Genomic DNA, 14,019 nt, shown 5'->3' on the forward strand with positions numbered 1-14,019 from the left:
TTAAAGTATATTTCAATTATGATTAAATATATTCACTGGAAAAAAGTTCTTGTGCACCAAATAAAAAGATCTCAAACCAACTGAGATGTATAAATGGTTAAAATATGTATCTTGTGTGTAAAAAAAACAACATAATTGTGCTAATTGTCTCATAATGTTTATGAAAGACCAGTACTTAGTTTATTGAAAATGATTCGATTTTTCCTTCATTACCACAGGGCTTCTAGATTATGGTAGCCCCACTCCCGTGGATAGTGATATTCAATGCTGGGCTAGTAAATAACTACTATTGCCATGACCAACGGCTAGTGAATTTTTGTTAGTCAAATGTTGCTGTTATGTCTATTTTGTAAATATGAATATCCTGCCCTCACCCCACCCCCAATGTTAGTGTTTTCAAGCTCTATCTCCCGTTTTAGGTGACATATCCGATTATTACTATTATTTAGTAAAATTATATTAACTTAAAGTGAAGTAGGGCTAGTGAATTTTTAATCAGGGCTAGTGAATTTTTAATCAGGGCTAGTGAATTTTTAATCAGGGCTAGTACATTTTGTAAATCACTGATCCCAAGGCTAGTGGATTTTGTAAACATTCCAGAAGACCTGATTGCTGTTAAACACAGTACATGTATGTATACCTTGTGCAATAAATGCAAAGGATGTTTTTTCTGTGTGTATATTTATTTTAGGTTAACACCAGTAATAGCTCTCTTTCTTTGTAACCAGTACTCTTGGTAAATTATGTAATACAGTGGATTATTAGCATGTCATTTCCTAAGTTCAGTCACCGAAGGAAATGCATGATTGTACATAATGTGTATCTCAGTGAAAGAGCAGTGAACTCTACTTTAAATAGCTGGTATCTGTCTAATTCAGAAGTAGAACTGAATTTATATTACCAGACTGGCTAACAGTGGTTTATTAGTGCTAGAAATACTGTAATAGATTGACACAGTTATTCATCATGACAAGTCAGTGTTTGAGATTAAACATTTTGGGCAGTATCCCAGTTGGATGCTAACATTTCAAAATCTAGTATCCAACTTAAATGAAATTCATAAATAACATCGTAACAAACGTGGATGACACTGTTACTTAACTTCACCAGTAAATGACGACTTTCAATGTTTCAGCGAAAAATAAAAACAGAGGATTAAAAAAAACCAACAACATTATATGATATCCCGGTGGGATATGGGGTATTGAAGTCTGGTATCCAAAATTAAATTCTGGTATCCCCGGGATATCGGGATACCGTTAATCTCGAACACTGCAAGTTCACTTGTGAACATAAACATTTAAATATCATGTATGTCAGAACATTTCTAGATGTCCAGTGTACCATCTGCATCTGCACATGATCGCAAGCTAATTTAATAACTTTTTGCATGTAGGGATGGGATGTCACCCAGAGTTAGAAATAAAGATTTGATCCCTGTTGGGCTACTTCTCATTCCAGCCAGTGCTCCACAACTGGCGTAACAAAGCCTGTGGTTTGTACTGTCTGTGGGATGGCATAAAATATCACTTGCTGCTAATTGAAAAGAATAGCCCTTTTTAATCATCTTTGTGGTCCTTAACCATATACTTTAATGCCATGTAACCATAATTAAAATGTGAGTTATCATTAAATGAAACATTTCTATTTTCTTCTTTTTTCTTGCATGTAATTCAAAGTATTAAGAAGATTAATACTTACAAGTACCTTGCTTTATTATATATATATATATATATATATATATCCTTGACCAAGAATTAACATTGTCTATCAAATATATTGTGGATAGACCTAGTTAATTCTCGGTCAACAATGTTTTGACAGAGACAGCCTGTATATTTCTGAGGTGCTTATATACATGTGTCTGTACATGTTACATAGTACTGCAAATATTATTTATCTGTATTTCCAAAACAAGTCAGCTATGTTTTCATTTGTAAATGTAATATAATCTTCTGAGTAATAATCTGCTTAGTAATAATAAAATACAAACAGTGAAAAATGTATAAAGCTTGTTTTTGTCTTACATATGTGAAACACCTGCATTTGTTTAGTAATAATAAAATACAAATAGTGAAAAATGTATAAAGCTTGTTTTTGTCTTACATATGTGAAACACCTGCATTTGTTTAGGACTCCGACACGATATAACTGTAAATAAAATGTGTTGAGTGCATCGTTAAATAAAACATTTCCTTTTGTTTAGGACACGCTTAATGCTGGTGTTGTAGCTCCCTGCTTTGCTGTTGAATAAGGATGTGAAGAATTAGAAATAATTACGAAGTCATTTACTTTGTAATTATTTTGTCATAAAAAGTTTTTTAATTGGTTAATCAATGGCTATTGGATGTCAAACATTTGATAATTCTGACTCATAGTCATCAGAGGAAACCCGCTACATTTTTCCATTAGCAGTAAGGGATCTTTTATATGCACTTTCCTACAGACAGGAAAGCACTGGTTTGAACAAGCAAAAACCCAATCAGTTGAATGAATCCACTGAGCACCTCAGGTGAGAGCTCAACCGGTTGAGCTAAATCAGCTCCTATTATGTCATCAAGTTCTTCAGTAAACAATCTTGAAAATAAAACACAAAACACTGGTGTTGCGTAGAATGTGATTACTAGTATATAAAGAATTAGCCACCTTCTGAACAATATCTGCCCCAATACACAACATGCATAGTTACTTTTAATTCATCTGTTTTTCTCTCTTTTTTTTACATTATATAGTTGTCATAGTAATGAAACAAGGCAGATAATAAAAAAAGTGAAAATTGACCAAACAACATAATTTCTCTTTTTTAAAAATAAATATTTAATATTTAAAATATGTTGTCTACAATAAGTGGTTTTGTTTTTATGTGTATTCATAATGTTTCTAGTTTTTGCAGTTGGATATTTTCTAGTGTTACATGTATCAAAAGGATCAGTGTATATATTGCATGTATCACTGGCCTTTCGTGATTCTTTATGTACCTTTGAATTTATCGTCTCTATTTGTTGGCAGAGACAAAGAAACACAAACACATTTTATTCCTAGATGGTTCCAAGACATGCATACTCTACGTGTACACGCATGACATCATCATTGTAACCTTTTGAAAGTTCCTCATCCTGGATACAATCCAATAGCTGCCTTGATTTCTTGCCAAACTTGGGTTGACAGTTTTGAAAGACTGATGCTGAAATTTTTTTCATGAATGAGCAGAATGCATGCACATAATTATGTATATTAGACATACATATATGTCACTGCAGACAGTGAGGTACAGCAGAGGACAGATATTCTGTGATGTGATGTACATACATTGTGCATGTATCATCTGATGTTATGTATATACATGTACATGTATGTATATTGGTCATGTGATGTACATATATGTGTGTATATTGATCATATGATGTATATACATGTAAAATGGTCATGTGATTACATATATATGTGTATATTGATCATATGATGTATATACATGCAAAATGGTCATGTGATGTACATATATGTGTATATTGATCATATGATGTATATTGATCATATGATGTATATACATGCAAAATGTTCATGTGATATACATACCTGTACATGTATAATGGTCATGTGATGTACATGTATGTATAATGGTCATGTGATGTACATGTGTGTATATTGATCATATGATGTACATACATGTGTATATTGATCATATGATGTATATACATGCAAAATGGTCATGTGATTACATATATGTGTATATTGATCATATGATGTATATACATGCAAAATGGTCATGTGATGTACATATATGTGTATATTGATCATATGATGTATATTGATCATATGATGTATATACATGCAAAATGGTCATGTGATATACATACCTGTACATGTATAATGGTCATGTGATGTACATGTATGTATAATGGTCATGTGATGTACATGTGTGTATATTGATCATATGATGTACATACATGTGTATATTGATCATATGATGTATATACATGCAAAATGGTCATGTGATTACATATATGTGTATATTGATCATATGATGTATATACATGCAAAATGGTCATGTGATGTACATACCTGTACATGTATAATGGTCATGTGATGTACATGTATGTATAATGGTCATGTGATGTACATATATGTGTATATTGATCATATGATGTATATACATGCAAAATGGTCATGTGATGTACACACCTGCACATGTATAATAGTCATGTGATGTACATGTATGTATAATGGTCATGTGATGTACATGTATGTATAATGGTCATGTGATGTACATATATGTGTATATTGATCATATGATGTATATACATGCAAAATGGTCATGTGATGTACATACCTGCACATGTATAATGGTCATGTGATGTACATGTATAATGGTCATGTGATGTACATACATGTATAATGGTCATGTGATGTACATACATGTATAATGGTCATGTGATGTACATACATGTATGATGGTCATGTGATGTACATACATGTATAATGGTCATGTGATGTACATACATGTATGATGGTCATGTGATGTACATACATGTATGATGGTCATGTGATGTACATGTATAATGGTCATGTGATGTACATACATACTGCTAACAATCAAAACACTACAATCTATGGATCTGGCATTAACAAATGTTGAAGATGCTGAATAAATATAACATAGACCGTTATGTATAAAATTATGTGAATGATATTTTCCTTTCAATTTTGTTGTAATTTTTCTTTGACGATATTGATGTTTTAAGTTTTCCACATTTAGACATTTTAACACAAATTAACATTGCTGGGAGAGAAAAAACAAAAACACAGCAATGTTAGGTTTAAAAAAGTTAAACAGTTTGATATTGGTTGTAATTGGACAAACCACTGTTGTTTTATTGATTGCTGTTGAGCACACTCAAACATTGCTATTGACTGTAAGTTTTATTTTTGGCACTGAACAGTAGAGGTTAGACTTGTTATACTACCAGTTAATCTGCTATCTAAATCGATGTTACATGGGTAGCGGCTTGTTAGAATTACAGGATGGTGTGGCGAAACACGTCAATTTCACAAAGAACAATCAACAATTGTATTCATTAAAATGGCATGTAGGTTAAAGTCAGAAGGGTTTTGGTTTTCTTTATTTTTATTTTTCATAGCATGTTATTTTTCATTATTGAGTGATATGTTAAATATGGCAGTTTTAAAGTTGCATAATAGCCAAAAGTATTATTCATTAAATTATATAGAAATGGCCTTAAAAAAATACATCAAAATAATATCATTTACATTACACATATTTATAAATTTATAGTGTTGCAAAATCCAATTGACAGGTTAACATGTGACATCACAGCTTGAATTTAAAATGCATCTCTATATTAATAAAAACATTTTTAAATGCCCTGTTATTTTAATAAAAACACAATTAATTTTTTTCTATCTACAGTGAAAGCCCTCCTAATCGGAGCCACCAGAGGGACCATGGTAAAAGCATGGTATTGAGGGTTATCTGATTTAAAGGGGGCGGGACATAGCCCAGTGGTAAAGCACTCGCTTGATGCGCGGTCGGTTTGAGATCGATCCCCGTCAGTGGACACATTGGCCTATTTCTCGTTCCAGCCAATGCTCCACAACTGGTGTAACAAAGGCCGTGGTATGTACTATCCTGTCTGTAGGATGGTGCATATAAAATATACCTCGCTGCTAATCGAAAAGAGTAGTCCACGAAGTGGCAACAGTGGGTTTCCTCTGTCAGTATCTGTGTGGTCCATAACCATATGTCTGATGCCATATAACCGTAAATTAAATTTGTTGAGTGCATCGTTTAATGAAACATTTCTTTCTTTCTTTATTTGATTTAAAGGTTTTTTTACTTCGTTGTATACTTCCAGTCTTTACTAATACATTTATAACAAAACTTTCAAAAATCAATACCAATCAAATCTGAATAAAATAGTGTATTTCTGGTACATGTAATTCAACATGGCTGCTTATTGCAATACATGTAGGCCTATGTTCCGACATTTAAAAAATGATTTGGATATAAAATCCTATCTAAATATTTTCCACCAAGCCAAATCAGAGAATTGTATCCTTTGTAACTCTTTATTTTGTGAAACAGACTCAATATGAAATGTTGTAAAAGAAAACAATGAACACAATGAATTAAATTTATGGATTGTAGTATAGTAATACTAACATGGCATTTCAGTAAAATAACTGTCTTGTAAGTTGTATATAAATGGGACTGCAATGATTCTTAATTTGACCTAATTCAACTGACACCAAGCTTCAATTATACACAATGTACATGTATCTATAGGTTCACTGTAGTTTGTCAAAGGTGCCGACTAGACTTCAGTTGCTGTATTGTTATTTGTTAACAGGATAGGAGCTACCTGTAAAAATGCAACTCTGGCATCTAACGTGCACATATAATATACATGTAATATGATTTATCCTGCAACAGCCATTTCTATTGACAGATTATGATGACGGATAAAGCAAAGTCATATATATGTATAGTAGCAGGATATGGCATGAGTGACATCACACGCATAGCTACATTACAAAATCGCTCATTTGACCTCTAGGTCATCATATAATGTGGCTGAAATAACAGAAATAAGTGTAATAGCTTCTCTTAATTTGTATGGTCTGCAGGATAAAGATAATAACTAGTTAATAATGACAACATTTCCCATTCTTACCTTTACAGGATAAAGCTGATATCCGATGTCATTAACTAGTTATTCTCTATGTATATTGCATTAGGCTTAGCTGTATGTTTTCTTAAACACTTAATCAGTCACGGTGATATTTGAAGTAATTAGGAGTGTCATAATGATTGATTAATGATTGAGGTACAACTTAACCGAAACAAGCTCATATGAACTTAATTATTTGTTCAGAGGTAAATTTTAGTGTTAAAAGATGGATAAATCGTGGGACTGAAAAACGTCCAGTTTTGAGAGAATTCTGGGGCCTAATTCACTAACTCTCGCAACTTTGTGATCTCGCAATGCAATACTAAACAACTTATAAAAAGGATGCTTTGTTGTCTAGCAGAGCCTAAGAGACCTTGGTGAATAAGGCCCCTGGTTTATTGAGGGTCAGGTTTTGAGGGTTTTCTTGTACTTTTTATTTTTAACCAAGGATTCTTAAGAAAACCACCATATGCTGAGTTAGCAACACATTGCAATTTTGATATTTCAAAGTTAATTATGCAAAAGTTTATTAATTTGTAGTTATTTATTACAAATATATGTTAAGACAGCAAAATATGACACTTGCAACTTCGAGAATGCACTTTAAGTCAGTGTGTAAATCGGTCAACTTGATTAGAAGATTGGAAAGTAGAACTGGTTATTGCTTTTTCAGTTTTGATAATCACTTTCTCAATATCATCAATACATGACAGCATAATTAATAGATTAGTTGCTTCCTGTACTGGCATACAGTATATAATTTGACAATTTGATTAAAAGTTTTCTTTTAGAACACACCAGAGAAGTGCAAGTACATGTAGCTAAATATACACCTGGACATTAATTTAGCACCATCTGAATTGTCTTGCGGCCAAAAATGCGTCTAGAGGTAATTGTCCGCGCCAACAGAGTTTAAACGATAATAATGATACTGAGAGGTTTTACATATTCTGTATCTACTGGGTACTTACCAAGATGATATAAATACATTACTTATGAGACGCACACAAGTGTGATTCCAGCTCCATAGTTCATTACCATACATTTTCATGCATATTTATGGTTTCTTTCTTTTTCTCTGATGTACATTAAATACTGATGTAACGACAGTGTCACTTGCTGTCAATATTTTTCATTACCATCTGTATACACAGAACATTAATTTGAGTGTTTGGTATCCACAAAATATTCAATTACTTAATTGTGAAGTATAAAGCCATACAGTTAAAACTAGGCAGCGATTTATTAATTTCCAGTAGTTTAAGAGGAGCACTAGGTTTTAAAATTCTGAAAGCATAAAGTAGTATGCATAGTTATTTGCACACTTTCATTGTTTAGATTGACAGCTAATATTCCAAGTGTGACAGCATGAGGGTTTATCTGTTGTCAATCAAAACATCAAAGTGTGCAAATAACCATGCATACCACTAGCAAACCCTAATCTAGATGACAGAATGAATGTTTTCTTCACCGAAAGTGGGCTCAAGTCACCAGGTTATTAGTAGTAGTGAGAAGTCAAAGTCGCTGTAATATTTTGGAACTAATCCAATTTCAGAAACAAAATCACACAAATCAGGTGTTTTTACTTTGGCACCAGACTACATCGCATGCATGTCACATCATTTGCAGTGATCAGTCAATCGTTGTTAGTTCTCTGTCATATTCATTTCAGTAATGCCAGAAACTACTAATTATTACTTCCATTTTAACATAACGACACATTATCAACTACTTAATAATATTACATGTCTAAATTTTATTACTGGATGTAGTAGTAGTATTTTATATCGGAACTATTGTGATTAGAACCTAGTATATAATTAATATTTTTTCCAAATGAATGCGGAACATGGTGCAATGCTATGGAATGTACTGATAAATGTTCACTGCACCTATTTTTATTAAACTTGTCCCCTTTCTTCTGGAAAGGGAGTCACTTCTCCTACTTTTTCAATTCTAGAATAAGGCCTGCACTAGTAAGCTTATGCAGTAAGTGTTTTGTACCACACCTCTAAGTGACGATGCATGATGTTATAAGGAAGTTTGGCTCAGTGAGAGGTGGCATTTAGAAAGTGTGCGGTTATCTGAATTTATTGCACACTTTTGTTAACCTAAGCAATGAAATCCGAAATCCGAAATTATATAAAAAATCCAGTTATAATTGATCAGAAATTTGGGCTAGTGCTTTATCTTGGTGGGCTAGTGGTTTTCACAAACCCACTAGCCCTGTGGCTAGTGACTTTTCAAAATATGTGTCATACTCTGGAAATTGATAATCGATTGTCATGGAAACTATTAACTTTAATTATTTTTACAGACTAAATGATGAAATATATTTGTTTGGCTTGACATAAAAACAAAAATGTTATATTTTATGTGTAATTTGTAAAAAAAAACCACTAGGTGAGTATATAAGTAAACCATGTAGTGAAGAATGTTATCTGCTACTATGGAGTTTGTTTTCATAATTCGCATATAAACCTAGAACGATTTTCCTTTACCTTCTTATGTCAGGCCAACCTGGAGTTGTTGACAAAAAACAATTATAATTTTTGCTGCAACAAACTAACGAGTCCTATTTAAAATATTATGGTGTCCTTTTCCTTACACATTTAAAAAAAAGCATATCTGTCCTTAAAATTTGAACATATCAAACTCCAGCCAAGTGATTATAAGATACACATTGACTGATTATAACAGCGGTGGCAGTGTAAAAAATAGTGGTATGGCTCGAGGTTGTTACAGGTAACCGAGCCAAGCATCCAAAGGATGAGAGTATTCTAACGAGTATGCTCCCCCGGAAATTGTTTAAAATGTAGATGCTTAGGGGCGTAATCTATTTAGCAATTTGGAGTGGGTTGTTTACTCTTCTTTTTTGTATTTTATTGGGGAATCCAGGACCATTAATAACTTTTTCCCTTGTTTTTTTTCTAAACGTCACTAAGCAGGTAAAACATAGCAAAGTTAATTCTCTGTTTGTATGAGTAGAAAAGGGGTGAGGGGAGGAAGAAAGAAAAAAAAGTAACTTTTTGAAAAGTGGTGCAGCCATAGCCATACGACCATAACGTCTGCACCACCCCTGTATAAGATACACCAAAAAAAAAGAAAAAAGTTTTTAATAACATATTAAAGCACCTAAGCACAATTGCACACCAGATATGTGAAGGATTGCTTTTTAAAAAATTACTGCATCTTTGATGTCATCTATCAGGACTTTGCCATCTTAGTTTTTATTTTGAACAAGTTTTTTTGTTCCTTCATTTTAAAACCGGGGGAGGAGGGGGGGGGGTGTATTTATGTTGGATGTTTAAGGGACTACTGTTTGTACCTGTATTTGTATGTGTATATTATTTATGTTGGATGTTTAAGGGACTACTGTTTGTACCTGTATTTGTATGTATATATTATTTATGTTGGATGTTTAAGGGACTAGTTTTTTGTACCTGTATTTGTATGTGTATATTATTTGGATGTTTAAGGGACTACTGTTTGTACATGTATTTGTATTTGTATATTATTTATGTTGGATGTTTAAGGGACTACTGTTTGTACATGTATTTGTATGTGTATATTATTTATGTTGGAGGTTTAAGGGACTACTGTTTGTACCTGTATTTGTATTTGTATATTATTTATGTTGGATGTTTAAGGGACTACTGTTTGTACATGTATTTGTATTTGTATATTATTTATGTTGGATGTTTAAGGGACTACTGTTTGTACATGTATTTGTATTTGTATATTATTTATGTTGGATGTTTAAGGGACTACTGTTTGTACATGTATTTGTATGTGTATATTATTTATGTTGGATGTTTAAGGGACTACTGTTTGTACATGTATTTGTATGCGTATATTATTTATGTTGGAGGTTTAAGGGACTACTGTTTGTACATGTATTTGTATGTGTATATTATTTATGTTGGATGTTTAAGGGATTAGTTTTTTGTACCTGTATTTGTATGTGTATATTATTTATGTTGGAGGTTTAAGGGACTACTGTTTGTACATGTATTTGTATTTGTATATTATTTATGTTGGAGGTTTAAGGGACTACTGTTTGTACATGTATTTGTATGTGTATATTATTTATGTTGGATGTTTAAGGGACTACTGTTTGTACATGTATTTGTATGTGTATATTATTTATGTTGGATGTTTAAGGGACTACTGTTGGTACCTGTATTTGTATGTGTATATTATTTATGTTGGATGTTTAAGGGACTACTGTTTGTACATGTATTTGTATGTGTATATTATTTATGTTGGATGTTTAAGGGACTACTGTTTGTACATGTATTTGTATGTGTATATTATTTATGTTGGATGTTTAAGGGACTACTGTTTGTACATGTATTTGTATGCGTATATTATTTATGTTGGAGGTTTAAGGGACTAGTTTTTTGTACATGTATTTGTATGTTTATATTATTTATGTTGGATGTTTAAGGGACTACTGTTTGTACCTGTATTTGTATGTGTATATTATTTATGTTGGATGTTTAAGGGACTACTGTTTGTACATGTATTTGTATGTGTATATTATTTATGTTGGATGTTTAAGGGACTAGTTTTTTGTACGTGTATTTGTATGTGTATATTATTTATGTTGGATGTTTAAGGGACTACTGTTTGTACATGTATTTGTATGTGTATATTATTTATGTTGGATGTTTAAGGGACTAGTTTTTTGTACGTGTATTTGTATGTGTATATTATTTATGTTGGATGTTTAAGGGACTACTGTTTGTACATGTATTTGTATGTGTATATTATTTATGTTGGATGTTTAAGGGACTACTTTTTTCTGTTTCAGTTTATGGTAGCTGTAGGACTGATCTTCTTCCTAGAACTCTTACTGGGAATTTTGGGATTTGTGTATAAAAACTGGGTGAGTTTTACCTAATGACATACATGGTCATACACTTCATATCTGTTTGTCACTACAGAACTCTTACTGGGAATTCTGGGCTTTGTGTATAAAGACTGGGTGACTTTTACCTAATGACGTACGTACACTTCATACCTGTTTGTCACTACAGAACTCTTACTGGGAATTCTGGGCTTTGTGTATAAAGACTGGGTGAGTTTTACCTAATGACGTACGTACACATCATACCTGTTTGTCACTACCATAAAAAAGGCAAGGAAAATGTCATTAAAAGTTATTGCATTTGGTTGATGACAAAGTGTTGAAACCCCTGAAATGTTTTGCATACATGCCTCTTTAGGTCTCCAAACATTATGTTTTATGGTATCAAATAAAAGTAGAAACATTTTTATGTCTAAACACTTAACTGGGGGGTTTTTTATGATCCACTTTTACCTAGGTACATGTAACCAGTATACACACATTCCCTGACCATTTCTCAAATTCTGAGGAGTTTATTACATTTGTCTGAAAACAAAATGTTGGAATCATACGTGTACATTACAAATAGGTGTTTGACTAGTTGTAGTTCTGTCTTGAACATGTTTTGTTTTGTGTATCAGGTCAAAGATCAGATAGAGAGTCAGGTAACCAATATGATAGTACAGTACAGGGAGGATGCTGATCTTCAAAACTTGGTCGACTGGGTGCAGCAAGACTGGGTATGTACACAAGTCTGGAGGATTTAACTTCAGGTATTATACACCTTGTGTATGTATTTCATGAAATTGTTCCTTTAAGACTGCATCGATGCTGCCAATGCATTTTCCACAGTTATAGTTATTAATCTCCTAGCGATCCAAGCAGAGGGGACTATAGGTTTTGTTTCCATCTATCCGTCCGTCCGTCCTACATCTAGTTTCCAGACATTTTCTCAGTGCCTCAAAATATTTGTGTATAGCTTTATTGTGTTCTGTTACAGATCAAGTGCAACTTTCATGGCTATTTACCCTTTTTTCACAGTTATGGCCCTTTAATATAGGAGATATGAAAATGTGTTGGGGCCCCGTTAGGAGACCTGTATTGGTTGGACTATACCAATTAAAATCCCATAGGTGACCATGTTAACATTTGTGTTTAAAAACACCATATGCAATATATCAACCAAACTATGACCCATAAATATCAGTACTACAACCCCTACCTCAAAGTATTAACTGCAAAAAATGGTACCTTTCATGGATCATTTTCGGTATAACCAGATGTTTTTACAACACCCCTAGTTTCGCACAAAATTTGAGTACTGTTTTTTTACATGTACCCCATACATGTTCCAAGCACAAGGCTACTTGACACATTGGTACTAGATGAATTAAAATTGTATACATTTTTAGCCCAGATGAAACTAATTTTTTTTACAACCAGCACACTCACATTTATAACCAATCACAGGACTTGTGGTGTTAACTTCTCTATCAAAAGTTTGGTGCACCTCGAACTTCGACCCAGCCAGAAATTAATTGGTTTAGTGCTACCTATTGCTTATTCTATATCTATATTTCTATTGAAAGCTCTGTCAGCTGGTTTGGTGGCAATAGGCTAATTGAATATAAAAAAGACAAAGTTTATGAGTCTGAATCGGTTTGAAGTATTCATGGGGTCACATTTATGTTGATTGTTGTTGTGAAAATACGATGCCATTCTTAGTGTAAACTTTCTACTTTACCTAATCTGTCCGATACAGAGATAAAAGTGAACATTATGTTGGGAGGTGTACCTACATGTGTGTTTTGTCCCAGATGATCTCTACAGGTGCATAATCTTGATTATTTAATTTTCTCTTTCAGCTCGATTGCTGTGGCATACAGAGCTACAATGACTGGGAGTTTAACATGTACTTCAACTGTACATCTCCAGGAGTAGAAGCTTGTGGTGTTCCGTTTTCTTGTTGTAAAGATACAGGGGTATGTACTGGCACAGATAACATTAATTGTTTTCTTCTGATAAAAACTGTTTTAGTAATAGAATGTCAAGGACCGTAATATTTTTCATAACGAGAGTGGGTATTACCTACTACTGCCACACAAGCTATTCCTTCCAAAACTAGCAAGGATCTTTTATATGCACTCTCCCAGGGAACATTTTGCTTTCAATATCCAGATCAGTGATATTTCTAGTCGATTAAAAATTGATTAGCAACTACTGTTTAATGTTTTAAAATTGTGTAGTGATCTCTAAAACTTGCATAGCGAATTGTGACGTGATACTGAACAAAATGTTCCCTGCCTGCCACAGACAGGACAGTACGTACAGCAGCATGGCTTGAGATGGTGGGGGTAGGGGTGGGGGGTGGGGGTCCATTGAACCTTTTATGTATGTGGAAACATAGAAGTATGGGATGGAGAATCAGGGTTCAATAGTACATCCACACACAAAAAAAAAAAAAAATTAGGGGGAAAA

The 14,019-nt window shown here is 33.1% G+C and overlaps 1 protein-coding gene across 2 annotated transcripts in view; it reads left to right on the forward strand.

Moving 5' to 3' along the window:
- The window catches only part of LOC121378367 (tetraspanin-5-like), a 38,955-nt gene that overhangs the window by 13,403 nt on the left and 11,533 nt on the right, over nucleotides 1-14,019 (forward strand). For both annotated transcript variants that reach the window (XR_005958716.1, XM_041506504.1), the window contains exons 3-5: nucleotides 11,506-11,580; nucleotides 12,183-12,281; nucleotides 13,407-13,523. Coding sequence is in view for 1 of the 2 variants with exons in the window: in XM_041506504.1 (XP_041362438.1) it covers nucleotides 11,506-11,580; nucleotides 12,183-12,281; nucleotides 13,407-13,523 (291 nt within the window). In the remaining variant the exon portion in view is untranslated. The remainder of the gene's footprint in view (nucleotides 1-11,505; nucleotides 11,581-12,182; nucleotides 12,282-13,406; nucleotides 13,524-14,019) is intronic.

This window comes from Gigantopelta aegis, chromosome 8 (assembly GCF_016097555.1).
Source record: "Gigantopelta aegis isolate Gae_Host chromosome 8, Gae_host_genome, whole genome shotgun sequence".
Taxonomy (NCBI): Eukaryota; Metazoa; Mollusca; class Gastropoda; order Neomphalida; family Peltospiridae; genus Gigantopelta; species Gigantopelta aegis.